General features: G+C 39.2%; 1 protein-coding gene across 3 annotated transcripts in view; it reads right to left on the bottom strand.

The window, feature by feature from the left end:
• The window catches only part of SLC39A9 (solute carrier family 39 member 9), a 53,221-nt gene that overhangs the window by 29,368 nt on the left and 3,964 nt on the right, over positions 1-19,889 (bottom strand). For all 3 annotated transcript variants that reach the window (XM_032405407.1, XM_032405408.1, XM_032405409.1), the window contains exon 2: positions 5,614-5,722. In XM_032405407.1, the coding sequence (XP_032261298.1) occupies positions 5,614-5,722 (109 nt within the window). The remainder of the gene's footprint in view (positions 1-5,613; positions 5,723-19,889) is intronic.

Here is a 19,889-nt window from a genome sequence, read left to right as displayed (position 1 = left end):
TTTATTTTATTTTATTTTTTTAAAAGATTTTATTTATTTATTTGAAAAGAGAGAGAGAGAGCACAAGCAGGGGGAGCTCACGCAGAGGCAAAGGGAGAAGCAGACTCCCCGCAGAGCAAGGGGAGCCTGATGTAGGACTCGATCCCAGGACCCCGGGATCATGACCTGAGCCGAAGGCAGACGCTTAATGACTGAGCCACCCAGGCGCCCGGAAAAAAATTTTTAAAGCATATTGGAAAAGAAAACATGAAAGTGTCTCTGGAAAAGAAAGCATTAAACTGTCTATATTCATAGATGATATGACTGTGTAGCAAATCACAAGGAATCTACAAAAAGCTCCTATAACAAGTGAGTTTAGCAAATTTCTATATACTAGAATACTGGAAATTGAAATATTTTTAAAGTATCATTTACAATCACACTAAAAACAGGAAATATTTAGGTATAAATATAACAGAATACCTATAGATCTGTATGCTAAAAACTACAACACTGGGGGTGCCTAGCTGGCTCAGTCAGTGGAGCATAGGACTCTTGATCTTGGAGCTGTGAGTTTGAGCCCCATTGTTGGGCATGGAAGTTACTTAAAAATAAATAAAAATTAAAATCAAAAAAATTTTTAAACTACACCACTGATAAAAGAAATCAAAGACCTAAAAAAATGGAAATATATTATATTCATGGATTGGAAAATACAGTATTTTCAAGATGTCAATTCTCCCCAAATTAATCTATAGATTCAACTCAATCAGAGTCTCAGCATGATTTTTTGTGTAGACATTGACAAGCTGATTCTAAAGTTTTTATAGAAAGGCAAAGGAACTAGTTTAACCAAAATAATTTTGAAAAACAAAAATGAAGTTAGAAGGACTTCACCATCTGATGTCAAGATTTGTTATAAAACTACAGTCATCAAGGCAAGGTTGTACTGGGGGCGCCTGGATGGCTTAGTCAGTTAAGCGTCTGCCTTCAGTTCAGGTCATGATCCCGGAGCCCTGGGATTGAGCCCTTCGTCAGGATCCCTGCTCAGTGGGGAGTCTGCTTCTCCTTCTCCCTCTGCTCCTCCCCGAGCTCGTGCTCTCACTCACTCAACTCTCTCCAATAAATAAATAAAATCTTAAAAAGAAAAAACAAAAAGACAAGGTTGTATTGGCAAAGGACAGACATGTAGATCAACTGAACAGAATAGAGAGTCTAGAAATAGGCCAACACAAATGTGGTCAATTGATTTTTGACAAAGGTGCAAAGGTAATTAATCTTTTCAACAAAGGGTGTTGGAACTATTGGACATCCATCCATATCCCAAAAAAATGAACCTTACATCAGATACAAAATTAACTCAATTTTGTTGAGTTAACACATACTAAGTGTAAAACCTAAAATTACAAAACTTCTAGAGGAAAACAAACAAGAAAACATTTGTGAACTTGGGTTCAGCAAAGGGATTTTAGGTATGACCCCAAAGCACAATTCATGAAAGAAAGAACTGATAAATTGGACTTTATCAAAATTAAAAACTACTCTGTCAATGATACTGTTAAGAGACTGAAAAGATAAGCCAAAGACTAGGAGAAAATATTTGTAGATCACCTATCTGATAAGACTTGTATCCAGGGGTGGCCGGAGTGGCTCAGTCAGATAAGCGGCTGACTCCTGGTTTCAGCTCAGGTCATGATCTCAGGGTCCTGGGATTGAGCCCCATGTCAGGCTCCATGCTCATTGGGGAGTCTGCTTCAGGAGTCTCTATCTCCCTCCCTCTCCCTCTGCCCCTCCCCCTGCTCATGCTCACTCTCTCTGTCTCTCTGTCTCAAATAAATAATCTTAAAAAAAAAAAAAGACTTGTATCCAGGGGGCCCCTGTCTGGCTCAGTTGGTACAGCATGCAACCCTTGATGCTGGGGTCATGAGTTCAAGCCCCATGTTGGGCCTAGAGCTTACTTAAAAACAAAAAGCAAAAAAATAATAACTTGTATCCAGAACATGTAAAGAACCCTCAAAACTCAATAATAAGAAAACTCAAAAAATAGGCGAAAATTTGAATCATCAAAGAACACATAATAATGGCAAACAAGCATATGAAAAGATGTTTAACATCATTAACCGTTAGGGAATTGCAAATTAAAACCACACTGGGATAGCATTACCTACCTATTAGAATGGCTAAAAATAAAAAAACCAAACAAGGGGCACCTGGGTGGCTCAGTCGTTAAGTGTCTGCCTTCAGCTCAGGTCATGATCCCAGGATCTTGGGATTGAGCCCCACATCGGGCTCCCTGCTCCGCGGGAAGCCTGCTTCTCCCTCTCCCACTCCCCCTACTTGTGTTCCCTCTCTCCCTGTGTCTCTCTCTGTCAAATAAATTAAAAAAAAAAAAACTTAAAAAAAAAAAAAAAAAAAATAGCATCAAGTGCTGACAAGAAAGGGAAGCAACTGAACTCTCATCCATTATTGCTGGGAATGCAAAATGGTACAGCTACTTAGAAAAAGAGTTTGGTAATTTCTTAAGTTAAACATACACTTACCATATGATCCAACCATTCTACTTATAAGTAATTACACAAGAAAAATAAAAACTCATGTTCACACAAAAACCTGTATACAAATGTTTATAGTGACTTTATTCATATTTCCACCCAAACTGAAAAAAACCAATGTCTTTTTTTTTATTTTTATTTTTTATTTGACAGAGAGAGACACAGCGAGAGAGGGAACACAAGCAGGGGGAGTGGGAGAGGGAGAAGCAGGCTTCCCGCCGAGCAGGGAGCCCGATGCGGGGCTCGATCCCAGGACCCTGGGATCATGACCTGAGCCGAAGGAAGACACTTAACGACTGAGCCACCCAGGCGCCCCAAAAACCAATATGTCTTTAAAGGAAGGAAAGAAAAAGGAAAGGAAAAGGTGAAGGGAAAAACAAACTACGGTTCATCCAAACAATGGAACACTACTCAGAAATAAAAAGGCACAACAGACCAGCGAGAGATATACAGCACAACATGATGGCTCTCAAATGCATTAGGCTAAGCAAAAGAAGCCAGACCAAAAGGCTGCACAATTTCATTTATATGACGTTCTGAAAAGGCAAAACTCTAGGGAGAGGGAAGAGATCTATGGTTGCCAGAGGTTGGGGGTGGAGGAAGGGTATGATTACAGAAGGGCAGCATGAGGGAATGGTTTTTGGGTGATGGCACTGTTCTGTATTTTGATTACACTGGTGATAACATGACTATGCATCTGTCAAAACTCAAGGACGTGTACACCAAGAAGAGTGAATGTAAAATATATAAATGAAAATACCTTTCTTAATTGAAATGACGGTTTAGGGCTGGAGACTAATCCATGATGAAAGGCTAAAGAGACTAGAATGCTTACTTTTTAGAAAAGCAGGTTTAAAAAGCACATTGTATCTGCTTTCAAATGAATCCACAAAATTATTTTGGGCCCCAAATCAAGAACACTGAAAATAAAGGAATGCAACCCGACAACATGATAGCTAAATTTAAGCTTAAAACTATACCTGAAATCTGTTATGTCAATTATATCTTAATAAAACTGCTATTTAAAAAAACCCAAAAAATATACCTGAAAAACTTTTTTTTTCCTTTACCCAAGTGTTTCCCAAACTTTTCTAGTAAGAATCAGATGAAAACCTGTTAAAAATAGATATTCCCAGGTCCCTTCTCTCGAGATTCTGATTTTGTAGTCTAGGTTAGGGACCAGAAAACTTTTAAACTGCACCCCTAAAAAAGGAACTTTTTAAGGAAAACAGCTGCTACTCATAATTCTTTCTTAGCTACAAGGTCAAGGAAAAAAATTTTTAATTGTCTATTTGGTCATGATCTGAAAGTTTTCTAGTATACCAGAATAGTGATCTCTGCACTGAAATAATCACACATCAGAAAAATTCAAGATGATCCACTGGGATACGAAAGAAAATACAGGTGATGCTTGAAAAACATGGGGGGTTAGGGTGCTGACCCCTTGCGCAGTTGAAAACCCGCATATAGCTTGTGACTCCTCAAAAACTTAACTATTAATAGCCTACCGTTGACCAGATGCCTTACTGATAACATAGTCTTTTAACGCATATTTTGTATGTTCTACATATTACATACTATATTCTTACAATAAAGTAAGCCAGAGAAAAGATTAAGGAAGAGGAAACACATTTATAGTACTGTATCAAAAAAAAAGCCACATATTAAGTGGACCCACATAGTTCAAACCTGTGTTGTTCAAAGGTCAACTGTATTGGTCTTCTATACAAATTTACTTTAAACCTCATACTTCAAAATTTTCTATTTTAGGTTTGTGTTTTATAATGCATACAGTAAATCAGTGCAATAGTGCATACTTATTTTTCCCCCCCAATAGGATGTGTGATCAAAAAGAGCAGAAACCACTGCTCTGGACTCCTGATTTATTATCTCCCCCCTAAATTTGACCAGTCTTCATCCTCTCTCCTATTTTGCAATAAGACCCCCACAATTCTCATATATAACTTCTGCCGCCACTCTTTGCCTACCCAACACCATTCATTATGCCTATATTGACAACATTCATTATGCCTATACTGACACCCCAGGGAGGAGAGCATCATCACTCTGGATAAAGGACACAGCTTTTTTCCTTGACTGAGATCTGAAAAGCTGCTTATTATATTGTATCTAGTATGAAATTTGGAAAGTGCCTACCTTTCTATACTACTCTTAAAGTCCAGTTGAGTACTGGCACTTGAAGATTCCACTCAACAACGTAATAGTTGTGATTTCGATCCTTCACAGGTGTCTTTTTTTTTTTAAAGATTTTATTTATTTATTTGAGAGAGAGAATGAGATAGAGAGAGCATGAGAGGGGGGAGGGTCAGAGGGAGAAGCAGACTCCCTGCTGAGCAGGGAGCCCGATGTGGGACTCGATCCCGGGACTCCAGGATCATGACCTGAGCCGAAGGCAGTCGCTTAACCAACTGAGCCACCCAGGCGCCCCCTTCACAGGTGTCTGAAGTTGCGTGACAAGCAATAATCTGATTTTGCTGAGTCACAAATCTAAATCAAGTATGTTTCCAGGTGTGAGGACCAAACTGTCTAGCAGGTGAGTGACCCAAGCCCCCTGCCCAGTATTTACTCTCACATACCTATACTCTTCGTTCTCTGCTCATTGTTCTTAGGGTCAGGAAAGACTTCTTTCACTTTTTTGGCTCTCCTTTACTGCAGAGATCCCCACCAAATATCTACAAGTTTACTGTAAAGACTCCTTGAATCCAAATGTGTATAATCTGTTTATTTTTTCAATTAAAGAACACTAAAAATACAATTACTATCATGTAGAATTTGGGAAGTTTTTAAGTGGGCTTTAAAAAAGGACTGTCATACTTAGACTGGAATTCATGCATTACTGCAAATAAATCTTAAGTGGTATTCATGAATTGGGGATTCAATTCACAAACTGCTAAGGATGTGTTCAATGTCAAAGATGTCAGAAGATATGTTTTAAGAACTCTTCCCAGGGTAGAATTCCATGGCAAATATGAAGTATGTTCAGGAAAAAAACCCACTAGGCTTCTCCTTTCAACCCTCTATGTCAACAACATATCTCAAAGCAGACCCTCTTCTTTCTCACCCTCAAGAATATCTTCATAAAGTGCGTGTACTCCTTCGGGCACGATGACCGCCAGTGCAGTTCCACAGAGAAGGCCAGCACCCAAAACAGTCACCAGCTTTAGCCGCTCCTGGAAAGGAAACACAAGAAACTGATGAAAAGATTGATGACTGAATGAGAAAAAGTTTCTGAAGTATCTGTAATCAAGACCATGAGCTGCTCATTTGTGAGACCAAAATCTACAATAGCCAATGAACATGAAACAGGGTCAGCTTCATGAAGAATTAATGCCAATTAAAAAAAAAACAGGGAGATGCCACTTACAAATTTGCTAGATTGGCAATGATGTGGGAAAACTTGTCTATTATCCATGATGGGAGAAAAGAGCACACTTGTCCAATGCTGGGAGAAATGTAAATTGCTACAACCTATCTGGACCGCTATTTGGTGATTTCAATTTGAAGCCTCAAAAATGTGAATTCTTTGATCCAGCAATTTCACTTCTAGAAATTCATCCTAAGAAAGAACTATGCAAAGATGATCACCGCACTAAGAGTGCAAACCTGAAAATATCCTAAATGTTCAAACAAGGAGTTTGACTGAGTAAACCATAATACTTCATCACAGTACAACACCCCGCCATTATATGATTCAGGTCTATTCATGGATACAGAAAGTCATGATGCACTGCTATGAGGAAAAAGCTGGTGGCAAACCATATGCACTGATAATTTTATTACAAATCTCATATTTGTAATAAAAAGTATACACATAAGTAGAACAAGTGTAAATCAAACATTAACAAATTTTTGACTTTATAATATATAAACATAATATGTAATATACAACTTATAAAAACATATTTGTAACTGAGCTACAATGAACATGTATTACTCATACAATAAAAAAATGTGCTTAATTAATTCAGTACTAAAATGTTCTATGGACGTCTTTAAAAACTGCTTTACTGAGGTATGACTGAAATACCAAAAACTGTAGATGTTTAATGTATACAACTTGACGTGTATGGAGATAAACATATATCTGTGAAACCATCATCACAATCTATGCCATAAATGATCTACGGTTTTAATCCAACCTAATCTCAATTTTTTTCTTACTACCCAAATTTCTTTGAGAGACTGCCTCCTGACATACAAGATATAAAAGATTACATTTCAAAATTTCTTTTTTTTTTTTTAAGATTTTATTTATTTATTTGACAGAGAGAGACACAGTGAGAGTGGGAACACAAGCAGGGGGAGTGGGAGAGGGAGAAGCAGGCTTCCCGCTGAGCAGGGAGCCCGATGTGGGGCTTGATCCCAGGACCCTGGGATCATGACCTGAGCCGAAGGCAGATGTTTAATGATTGAGCCACCCAGGCACCCCCATTTCAAAATTTCTTGAGGCAGTGGTGTACCCTATACGGCTTCCTGGAGTCTTAGCAGTATGAAAAATGACCTTAAAAACTAAAAGGAGGAAATTATGTATATTACTTAAGAAAAAGTTTCACTAATTAATGGAGTGTCATGTACTTCACTTTTCTGTTTTAGTTTCCTTTATGAGGTCAGCAAAAATAACAGTGGCTGTATTATCTCTGACATACTACTGCACTTGTGACTCTGAGGCTAGGGGAATAAATATATAATATACACATACATACATACATATACACTGTCTCTATAGGAAAATGGGTTCTTAGCTGACAGGCTGGTTGAAGCATTACCACCCCCTCGTTTGGGAGGAAGAAAGGAATCTATATCTCATCGTGTCTCTAGTGAAAATGGAGAAACTACAGTTGCAAAGTCAGCACCAACTAATACTTGCCATATAGCAAGAGGAGAAGCCCCCACTCCCTCGCACACAGGCCAGGTCGGGCCTTCATACATTCAGGATGGCCATTATTAGCTACTTATAAATAGAGCATTCTGAATGCATCCAGCAGTTGGGGGCACTGACTTGGGAGGTAGAACTGGCTCCATGTCCAAACTGGTTAATAATTCAGTACTTTAGCTTTTCTTCTGTAAAATAAATACTTCTACATGTCTTATATAGGAGGCAACGAGAAAGTGATAGAAGCATTTTGGAAAAATTACAACAAACAACTGGTGTTACTATTTTATTTTATTTTTTTGGTGTTACTATTTTAATATTTAATCCTGAGCTATTCTAAGAGCTTTTGTCGTTTACAAGTTACCAAACTCATCAAAGCACTGTTAATCACGGCATTCATTTGAGATGAACTGTCAGAGCATGGAGAACACGAGATGGAAAAACAGCTCTATTCTGTGTAGAAGGGGACATGGTATATGACTTAGTCTTCTCCTCATTTTCTCTAATGAATTCATAAAAGTCACCTTTGCTTTAAAAAAATTCATGAATGTAAAGTTTTACTCCCGAGGAAGGACAAAAATAATGGTAAACTGAACTGGACTGAGCATACCATTTCATTGTAGGGACTTGGTTTCAGAACTCCACAATTCAAACTAATGAATAAATTGCTAGGGAAGAAAATTGTCCTATCAGCATTTTGACTATGACTATGCTCTACTCTGGGAAATGGAAATGAAAGATGCCCCTGCATTGCAAATTAAGGGAAGATGAGAAGTGATGAAAGGGGTGTACTTAAAAGAGAAAAGAGCTGAGCACCCTCAAGAATTACTGGGGTGGCAGCTCACATCATACACATAAATTAATTCTTGATGGATTATACTTCAATATAAAATCTAGAACACAAAAACTTCTAGAAGGAAGAATATTTTTGCAATCTTGATGTTGGCAAAATTTCTTAGCAAGGACACGCACACAAAAAGAATTTAAAACAGGGGCGCCTGAGATGAACCATAAGAGACGATGGACTCAGAAAAACAAACTGAGGATTCTAGAGGGGAGGGGAGTGGGAGGATGGGTTAGCCTGGTGATGGGTATTAAAGAGGGCACGTTCTTGGAGCACCGGGTGTTATACGCAAACAATGAATCATGGAACACTACATCAAAAATTAATGATGTAATGTATGGTGATTAACATAATAAAAAAAAACTGTAAAACAGGGGCGCCTGGGTGGCTCAGATGGTTGGGCGTCTGCCTTCGGCTCGGGTCATGATCTCAGGGTCCTGGGATCGAGTCCCGCATCGGGCTCCTTGCTTAGCGGGGAGCCTGCTTCTCCCTCTGCCTGCCACCCCCCCTGCTTGTACTCTCCCTCTCTCTCTGGCAAATAAATAAATGGAATCTTCGGGAAAAAAAAAAAAGAATTTAAAACATTTGCTGATCCACTAAGAAAATGGACAAGCTACATACTGGAAGAAAATATCCACAACACATATATCTGTAGTGGATGCTGGTAACACTGCCCACGTCCATCTCCTCCAGGTTGGGGACACCTGTTCCCCTAGCTGCTGGGAGTGTTGCCTACTGATGGCTCACAGCTGAGTCTCTCTGAGGACCTGACTTGGGGCCAAAGGATACTGACTAACCTAAGGCTATATTTCCTCTCGCAGGGCAGTTCACATCCCATGACTAGTCCCCTGGGTTGTCTGGAAGGAGGTACAAAGCCAGGTCCTCTTGCCTCAATTCCGGATATCTCTGAAGAGCCATCCAGCTTCCGAGCCAGGTGAGCTGAGGCCTCTACTGTACGAATTACAATTCAACTTCTCCATCTGCTTAATTCTACTCATTCTTTCCCACGTGTTATTCCCAAGAGCACTCCCCAATAAACTTCCTGCATGCAAATCTCCTTCTCAGAGTCTGTTTTCTGGGGAACCCAACCTAAGATACTGATAAAGGGCTTGTGAAATATAAAGAACTTCCACAACTTTCACAACTCAGTAAGAGGCAAAAACAAACAAAAAACCCACACAACAAAAAATGGGTAAAATATTGAATAGGTACTTCACCAAAGATATATGAATGTCCAATACATGAAAAGATGCTCAGCATCTTTACTCACCAGGAAAACGCAAATCTAAACTACAAGATACTTCCTTACACCCACTAGAATGGCTCAGATTAAAGACTGACGACACTAAATGATGGCAAAGATACAGAGCAAGTGGAGCTCTCATGCACTGCTGCTGGGACCATAAAATGGTACAACCACTTTGGAAAACTATTAGTCTCTTATCAAGTTATTCTGCTATCAAGAATAACCTGATAAGTTATTCTCTTATCAGCAATTCCACTTTTGGTATTTTCCAAGAGAAATAAAAATGTATGTTCACAAAAACACTTGTACAAGAATGTTCATAGGAGCTTTATCAATAAGAGGCACAATTTGATCAGATGTCCATCAAGAGGAGAATGTATAAACAAACTGGTATACTCATACAATGGAATACTACTCAGTAACAAAAAGGAATAAACTACTGCTACAGACAGCAACCTGATGAAGTTCAAAAACATTTTTCTGATGTTTAAATGAAAGAAGCCTTACACAAAAGAGTTACTTACTGTCCGAGTCCATTTATATGAAGTTTAAAAGCAGTCCAAACTAACCCTTGGCAAAAGAAATCAGAACAGTGGCTGCCTCCAGCAGAAGGGGTTAGTGTGAGAACATAGTGGCAGGAGAGATTAACATTAACTAGAAAATGGCACCAGGTTATTTTTGTTAGGATGATTGGAATGTTCTAAATCTTGACTGGGACATGACGGACATTTGTATACATCTGTCAAAGTTCATCAAACTGCATTAAGATAGGTGCCTTTTACTCTACAAAATTACATATCTATAAAAAATTGCCTGGGTACTAATTTACTCTGCCAGGAGCCCTGAAAGGATTCATTTTAGAACTATTCAATTGTAACAAAGCTTCTTCATGGCAGCTCTTTGAAACCAAGCTCAGAGTCTATGTATAATACTAAAAGGCACTTCCAAAATTCTTTCTTAAACAATTCATCTGTCATTCAGACATTCCTTTAAAATCATTCCTCACAATTTTGTGTCAATGACTGCATGGAAAAACCAGTAGTATTCACAATTCTGGACCAATCCACAAATTCACTAGGCACTGACCAAGTGCTTTAGAATATTCTACACTGGTGTCACGTGAAGTACTATAGAGACAAGATTTAAAAACCAGGAGCAGAGGTGAGTTCTTGAGGCTTTCATTCTGCAAAATTAAGTTGCAGGTGAAGTAGTACCATGCAAAGTAACTGAGGGATACATGCCATCCAGAATAACTTAGACATCTACGGGCATTAAGAAAAAAACTTTCAAATCCATGAAGTAAAAAAATAATTCTCCTAAAATGCTGCCTGATCCAAATTTCTAGAAAGACACAGTAAAAATTATTTTTATTTTCTTTTGTTTTACTAATCTTCAGATTAATAAGAGGGATACTAGCTACCAAAGTTATCAACACAGAATCCAAGTTTAAGAACTGGAATAAAATGTAAAAAATGATCTTCTTTCAATATACAGATGAAGAATCAAAGGCCAAAGGTGAGAAATAATTTGCTCAAGATCCCATGGGTAGGCTAGTTAGTGGGAGGGACATGATTAGATTGGACAATGTACTCTGTTGCCCTGTACATTCCAAGACAATGTTCATCACATGGCACAATATATACAATTCCTTATACAAAATTTACCTCTGAAGAAAGGTAACATTCAATCACACTGCCTCTTTAAACAGTGTGAGCCAGCAGAATCCCTAAACAACATCAAAAGAAAAACCAAAATTATAATTAGTTATAATTGTTCTCTATTGACAGTTTCTAAAGCTCCATGGCAAAGTAGGAGAAAGATAATGTACCAAGCTTTTCCTACGGTTTTATTTCTTCAATGTAGAAGGCTATTCTTCATTCTGAGATTATGTCCTACCTGTTTTTTCATCTTAAAATGTCCTTTCTTTTAAAAAATGATGGTGACAATAGTTTTCATTTTTAGTTTCCTTACTTGGCAAAATTAAAAGCAATCTTGTGTCAATTTTCCCTAATTTCAAAAATATTACTGATCTGTGAAACGCAAAAGCCTGGAAAACCCTGACCTTCAGTGTAAACATGAGATCCGTATTATAATACCATAAACAAATTTTGAAACAAAGAATTTGAGAAAATATAAGAAAAGATCAAGGTAAACGTGAGTAAATCATCTGGTTTTATAAAACCTCCTTGGAGGAAAGACAATGAGAGCTAAAATTACTGCATTATGTTCTAGTTCCTTTTGAAATTAAGTAAAGCACATTTATTTACCAAATGAGGTTAAACATCCACTGAACACTATGTTTGTCCTTACCCCAAAATTCTGTTCTGTGAGGGAATGAGTTTTCGTTTTTAATTTACCGCTCAAGCTCAGCAGTTTATAGGACAGAAACTGGCATATAACAAATTCTCCCTAAATATTTATTGAAAGAATGAATTAAATGCCTGGTACCATGCAAGGGACTAGGGACTTGGTACCCCCGCCCATTTCACTGGCTCTAATATCAACAGATACACAAATGCAGTGGAACCTCTTTAGGCCTGGGAAATAGGCCTAACATATTCCTTACAAGTGTAACCATATCAAGAATTTTCAGTGGTTAGATGCTTTGAAATTTATGCTTTAGCTCAAGGGGTATTCAAGTACATATAATAAAGAACCATAATGGGATTCCATTATAGTAAATGTGAAGCAATGCTGTCATTTGTCTCATTAATGCAAATATCTTAAATGACATCTATTTTTTTTTTTCCCAAGGAGCTCAGAATCTTGTTCAGTCACTACTTCAATCTTCAACAAAGCAATACAAAGATTGTTCATCCTCCATAACTTTTATGAGCTAGGTAAATGTCTACTAACCTTCTCAGGATGACTAATACTACAGAGGTAACACTTGTAATGACAAAAAGAATCAGTTGTCAAAAAGATAAGCAGCACTGTCACAGCTTGTAGTTTCCATTTTTATTTTCTAAAAATTTCTTAATTACCTAAATTATTTTAGATGCAATCTGATTTATTTCAAGCACTAGAGATGTGGCTCCATGTTATTTGCATAGCTATATTTTTTCACAGTTTCACAACTTGGTATTCAATCTCAAAACTGTGTATATGTCAAAGTTAAAATGCTGACAGGTTCTCTCCTTTGCTTATGGTAAGTCACTATAAGGATGTATTTGAATGAAGAACTACAAATTCCAAGTGTGGTTCAAGATGAAAACGGAGTACCCAGAGCAATAGTTTCTGTTAGAGAAATGACATATTTGCTCAAGAGAGGCATGAACTATGCAATGCCACTGGTTTTACGTTCATTCTATGGTCTCACAGCTGCAACCTGACTGAGCCAAAGGACTGACCAGATGTATTAATTAAAACAGCTTGTATTCAATGCCATTCACTATCAGTGTAAAGCTTTGAAACCAGTTTAATTTTCTTGGCAGACACCAACATAGTTAAATAGTTTTTCTTTCCTTACTCACAGAAATAATCAATAAATTATTTCGTTTGATGAAATATAAGCCAATAATTTAAAAGCTTATAATATTTAAAACAGTTTATTTCAATCCCCCTTGTACCATGTTCATTTTGGTACTGAAAGCATCAACTACAGTTTTCTAAAAAATTAAAGATGGCTCTTTTATTATAAGACTGCTCCCTTCAAAGCTCTAGGCATTAAAGAGATGAAATATCCTAGGGTACAGAGTAACTCCTGTTCAAGCAACAGTGGTCATCTCCATCTTCTTACAAACAAACGTACTTCAAGGAAATACTTCCTACTGCAAATTTAACTGCTGTATTACCTGCTGTTAATTGTCAGGAACAGGTAATAAAGAAAACTCAAATGTGAACTTTGTTCTTCAAGTCCTGACAACTGAGACAAGCTGCCCAGAAGTTTCCTGCCTCTAAGTTGCAGCAGTGACCGTGAGTAAGTTCAGTGTCCTCCTCTGTAAGAAGGGCATACGGCAGACGCTACGATTATCATGCAGGAGCAGAATATCAGCACACTTAGCACAAGGCAAGTCATCATTACTCTCTAACATCATTAGCAGCACGCAGAAGGGGCTTCTAAGCCCCTCCTTCGCAAGAATAACAAATGAAACCCCAGATACTTGGATAAAAATTCAGCAAACAATCTCCAATAATTTGCCATTTTTCCAGTGGCATATAGGCTTCCCCTTTCCTAATTCATTTGACTTAGAGGTAATAACAAGCAATACTATTAATTCCACTTCCTCCAATTTTGGATAAACAAGACTAATTTTTTTTTTTTTTTTGAGTAAGAGTTTTTTCAAACATAAAAGAACTAAGCATAATGGAAATCCCATAGGACTGTTCAGTGTGACTACAAAAACAAACACAAACAAAAACCCACTGGGAGAGAACCTGGAAGAACACTGGCAACACATATTATATTATTAATATGTAAGAAGTTTAATTGACCTGAGAAAATTAAAATAATAAAAATACATTTTCCTCGAGGCTCCTGGGTGGCTCACTCAGTTAAGCGTCCAACTTTTGATTTTGGCTCAAGTCGTGATCTCAGGGGTCGTGAGATCAAGACCCACGTGGGACTCATGCAGCGCATGGAGCCTGCCTAAGATTCTCTTTCTCTCCCGGGGCACCTGGGTGGCTCAGATGGTTAGGCGTCTGCCTTCAGCTCAGGTCATGATCTCCAGGTCCTGGAATCAAGCCCCATGTCAGGCTCCCAGCTCAGCGAGGAGTCTGCTTCTGCCTCCCCCTGCTTTGTGCTCTCTCTCAAATGAATAAATAAAATCCTCAAAAAAGAAAAAAAAAAAATTCTCTCTCCCTCTGCCCCTCCCCCCCAAAATTTTTCCTTTATCAAATTAGCAAAGTTTAAAAACTTAACAATAATAGTATTCAATGTTTGTGAGAATACAGTGTCATGTGCATTTGTTGGAAAAAATGCATTAAAAAAAACCCTCGGGGCGCCTGGGTGGCTCAGTTGTTAAGCGTCTGCCTTCAGCTCAGGTCATGATCCCAGGGTCCTGGATAGAGCCCCATATCGGGCTTCCTGCTCTGCAGGAAGCCTGCTTCTCCCTCTCCCACTCCCTCTGCTTGTGTTCCCTCTCTCGCTGTGTCTCTGTCAAAAAATAAATTAAAAAAATCTTTAAAAAAAACCTTCGTAATACAGATTGAGAACCTTCTGAAGAACATTTATGCCCTTTAATCTTGTCATTCTACTCCTAAGGAAATAATCTGAAATATGTTCATAGCATTAGACACAAGAACATTCATTCAACACTATTACCATGGCAAAAATGTGAGAACAAATTTAAATACATAATAAGAATTTCTATGCATAAAACAACTAAGGGTAATGAAAACATTAAAAAATGCCTAGAACACATTTTTAGCAATAAAATAAAATGCTTATGTTATACTACCAGGTAAAAGAAGGGAGAATGTAAAATTATATATAAACCACATAATTAACCACGTTAAAAATGAAGACAAATAGAAAAAAAAGAATGGAAAGAAATAAAAAATGTTACTAGCAATTGTCACTGGACAGTGGGATAATAGATGATATTATTTTCCTTTTACAAATTATCATATTTTCTAAATTTTCACAAAGAGCCTCTATTATACAGCCAAGCTTTTTTTTTTTTTTTTTAAAGATTTTATTTATTTGACACAGAGAGACACAGCGAGAGAGGGAACACAAGCAGGGAGAGTGGGAGGGGGAGAAGCAGGCCTCCCGCGGAGCAGGGAGCCCCATGCAGGGCTCGATCCCAGGACCCTGGGATCATGACCCGAGCCGAAGGCAGGCGCCCAACGACTGAGCCACCCAAGCGCCCCACAGCCAAGCTTTAAAAAAAAAAAAAAAAATTTGTTCATTTATTTAGAGGCTATATAAATAACGGCTTTGAACTTAGTAAACTCAGTTTGAGCTTAGTTTCCTCATCTATAAACAGGACAAGAATTCTTCCCTCTCAAGGTTACTGTTAAAATCAACACAGAACTTGACACATAAATTACCACTGTAGCTATTATTACTATTAATTATTGTACTGTGGTCAGAGAGCACAATACCCTCAATAATGTATACTTGGAGATGTCTTCCCCTTTATTAAGTGGTTCTAAACAACTGCACTTTGACCTTCTGTAATAATCTGAAATGTTTTCCAGTCTCCCCCTCTTGTCATGTTGTGATGTATTTCCTCTACTTGCTTCCCCCACCCCTTCTAGTTTGCTGTTTCTAGTTTTCAAAGAGCTTAGAAATCAGTCCAGCCCAGAGGTTATAGACTGACAACTCATAAACACGGGTTGCTTGGCCCACAGAGTGATGTAACAATACTTGATTTAATAGCCAAAATGTAAAATTCAAAACATGTCATGTAAAAACCCTGATTTCCAGCTTTTTTTTTTAAAGATTTTATTTATTTATTTGACAGAGAGAGATACAGCGAGAGAGAGAGCACAAGCAGGGGGAGTGGGAGAGGGAGAAGCAGACTCCCCGCTGAGCAGGGAGCCCGATGCGGGGCTCAATCCCAGGACCCTGGGATCATGACCTGAGCCGAAGGCAGACGCTTAACGACTGAGCCACCCAGGCGCCCCTGATTTCCAGCTTCTGAAAAGTAGGATGATTTGGCCACACCAAGACTGAGGTTGTCCAATGACACACGTTCAGATGACCACAGTTCTCACCACTCCCTCATGACTCCCAGGCCCTGACACTCAAGGTCAGCTACCACATATTGTGGCACTTGAACTGTTTTATCTTACTCCAGGCCTGATTCACTGTTCAGCCTTAGCAGTTACTGACTTTTATGACCCATTACCTAGTTGTATTAGTCAGGGTCCAATCAAGAAAGAGAAATCATAATTTGAACAGAGAAAGTTTAAAACAGGGGACAGAATAATGAGAAAATAACTAATAGGACAGAACTCTAAAGAATGTAAGAATAGCAGCAGATGAAAGAAGTGCCTACTATAGGACTGAGGTAAGAGTGGTCAAAGAAGACGTCCCAAGTGGGCGGAGATCCAAACCCTGCTAGAAAGGGCATGGCTGGGGCTCAATGAAGAGCAGTAAAAGATTCTGGGACAAATTCTGATGTGTGTGTGTTGGGGGGGGGGTCCCCACACCAAGCAATGCTGGGACACCAGCTGGGTGTACCACAATCCAACTTAATTCTAACACTATCTGCGTGAAGACATCAGATCCCACAGGTTAAGGGTTCAGTCCTATAAGACTGCGCCCCACCTTCATGAAAGAGAACATCAACTGCCTCCATTTTGACCTCAACCTTTCTAACTGATCAAGTTCTTCTTTCCAGCTTATCTCTTAACTGTGGCAAAAGACCCTGCAGGCAAAGCATCCCCTGACAGAAACCAAAACTACCCCCTCGAACAATAAGGGCTGCCCTGAGACAGCAAGACCCTGTATAACTGACTCCAAGGCCATGACTGTCTACTGCCCACCTGCACACACCCACCGACCTTTGCCCCACATTTTCCTCATATAAACCTGGAAGTATTTGCAGCACTTTGGAGACTGTCTTTGAGACGCTAGTCCGCTGTCTTCCCAGTGTTGGCCTCACTAACATAAACTCCTTTCTCGTTTCACCATCATTCATCTCTCTGCCTTCGGATTTTGTCAGCAGCAAGTGGCCAAACCTGGTGTGTCTGGGACCCCCTGGAGCCGGGTGCTCTCGTGCCCCTGCGCCCCAGCTACATTCAACACCAGTCCAAGTCCAGGTTGTCACCTATGTTTCTGACTGACCTCCTCTCCTCGGGTTTGATTAATCTGCTACAGTGGATCACGGAACTCAAACATTTTACTTATTAGATTAATTGGTTTATTATAAAAAAGATATAATTCAGATACAGCCAGATGGAAGAGACGCACAGGGCCAGGTATGGGGAAAGGGCACAGAGCTTCCAAGCCCTCTCCCGGCGTAAAACTCTCCCAGCATCTCCATGTGTTCATCAACCTAGAAACTCTTTGATCCCTGTCTTTCTGGGTTTTATGAAGGCTTCATTACACAGGCAAGATTGAGTAAATCACTGGCACTGGCAATTGATTTAACCTCCGGCCCCTCTCCCTTCCAGGTTGGGAATGAAGGTTCCAACCTTCCAGTCACATGGTTGGTTCTCCTGGCAACCGGCCTCCAACCTTAGATTACCTAGGGGCATTCTAAAAATCATCTCATTCACATGGCAAAAGACACCTTTATGGCTCTCATCACTTTGGAAATTCCAAGGGTTTTAGGACCTCTGTGGCAGAAATAGGAAGACCAACTCTATACTGATTATAAAGCACAATATTAGAGGCAGAGAAGTTTCTGTGGCGCCACACTGGTGGAACTTGCTGGAAATCTGCACTCTTGGCTGTTGGAGAAAGCTGTTCATGGAGAAGTGTCTTTTTTTTTTTTAAGATTTTATTTATTTATTTGACAGAGACATAGAGAGCACAAGTAGGCAGAGAGGCAGGCAGAGGGGGAGGGAGAAGCAGACTCTCCACTGAGCAGGGAGCCCGATGCGGGGCTTGACCCCAGGACCCTGGGATCATGACCTGAGCCAAAGGCAGCCGCTTAACCGACTGAGCCACCCAGGCGCGCCATGGGAGAGACTCTCCTATCCTATAAAACTACCCAAGGCAGGGTGGTGCCAGTGAGAACTACTGACTGCTGGGTGCTGGAGAAGTATGTGTTCAGCAGGAGTCTACGGCTTGAAAACCTGCCTGCAGTGCCGGAGCTGGGCCCTGGAGAAGCCAAGCTGGAGGCCAGAGAAGCCAAACGTGTATGCTGCAGGAGCCTGCACTGGGGAAGCTGGGCACCGGGGAGGCTGGCTGCCTGTGCCATAAGAATGGCTGCCAGAGTAGTTGCCTAGAAGCAAGCACGGACCAAGAAGGAAAAACCCTTCCTCTTTCTCGCCAGTATCCTCTACTGGGCCAGCTGGCAAAGGAAAAAATTCTTAAAGGGCCCATATCCATTTCTGCAGAGTAGTCAATGAAGAGTAAATTTGGAGCTGAGAGGCAATACATTGATAACTGGCACACTAACCTACTAGAGTTACAAAAAAAGATACACAGAAGCCAAGTGACAGCCAAGAACAGAAGAGAGCAAGTAAAATGCTTGCTCTTTAGGCTACCTATTTAGCTACTCACAGACTTTTCTGGTGCTGTAGATTAATGAAGTTTCTGGATGGACAAGTTCTACACAAAAGAGGTGCTACCAATATTCTCCTTCATCTCTATTATAATAACTAATATTTATTAAGTACTTACTGTGCCAAGCATGTTCTATTATATCACCTCATATATATCAATTCATTTAATCCTCACAACAATCCTATGAGATAGATACTTCTATTATCTTCACTTTACAAAAGTTCAAGTAATTTGTCCAGGTTCACAACAGGCAGGCAAATGGCAGAGCCACAATCTGAATCTACATAATTTAGCTCCAGAATCTATACTCTTCTTTTCTTTGTATTTAAATTCAATTTCGTTAACACATAGTGTATTATTAGTTTCAGGGGTAGAATTTAGTGATTCATCAGCTGCATATAACACCCAGTGCTCATGACATCAAGTGCCCTCCTTAATGCCCATCACCCAATTACCCCTTCCCCCACCTACCTCCCCTCCAGCAACTCTCAGTTTGTTTCCTAGAGTTCAGTGCCTCTTACGGTTTGCCTCCCTATTTTCATCTTATTTTTCCTTCTCTTCCCCTATATTCATGTTTTGTTTCTCAAATTCCACATGAGTGAAATCATACGGTATTTGTCTTTCTCTGACTGACTTATTTTTCTTAGCATAATACCCTCTAGGTCCATCCCAGAATCTATACTCTTAAACACAATGCTAAACTGTTTCACTACAAAATCCATTTCATTGTTTCATTTTTTGCTTTTAGCACCCGTCTTGTTTCCCCAATTTGCCTTTGTCAAATGCAAGAAAAATTATTGAAGGAAACATACAGGTGCAGAAGCCAGGGTATAATTTTTTGGTTACTAAAAAACCGACCCCTAGAGAAATATAGAGCTTGCAATAGATAGTCTGATGTACTTATCTAGTAGTTAACCCCAAGACGTCATCACTTAAAACTCCATACAACGGGGCAGAAGAATTTCCAGAGCAACTGATACCTATTCCTATTTTATTTTATTCTATTTTATTTCAATAAAATTAGACATTCAATACTAGTATTTGAGGAGGATTGAGACTTCTAGAATTCTGTCATAGGTTTTAAGAAATACCTGTACTTACACTTAGCATTACTACTTGTTACCTGGAATTCTAAACTGAGCTATAGAGGATCTTAAACCTTGTTATCATTCAACAAAGTTGCACTTCTTCTACAATTAAAGGAAAGGTTAAGACTGTCACATACAGAAGCATTCCAGAACCCATTT

The sequence above is a fragment of the Phoca vitulina genome, unplaced genomic scaffold (assembly GCF_004348235.1).
Source record: "Phoca vitulina isolate PV1807 unplaced genomic scaffold, GSC_HSeal_1.0 scaffold7, whole genome shotgun sequence".
Lineage (NCBI taxonomy): Eukaryota > Metazoa > Chordata > Mammalia > Carnivora > Phocidae > Phoca > Phoca vitulina.
This window is presented reverse-complemented; position numbering and strand designations above follow the sequence as displayed.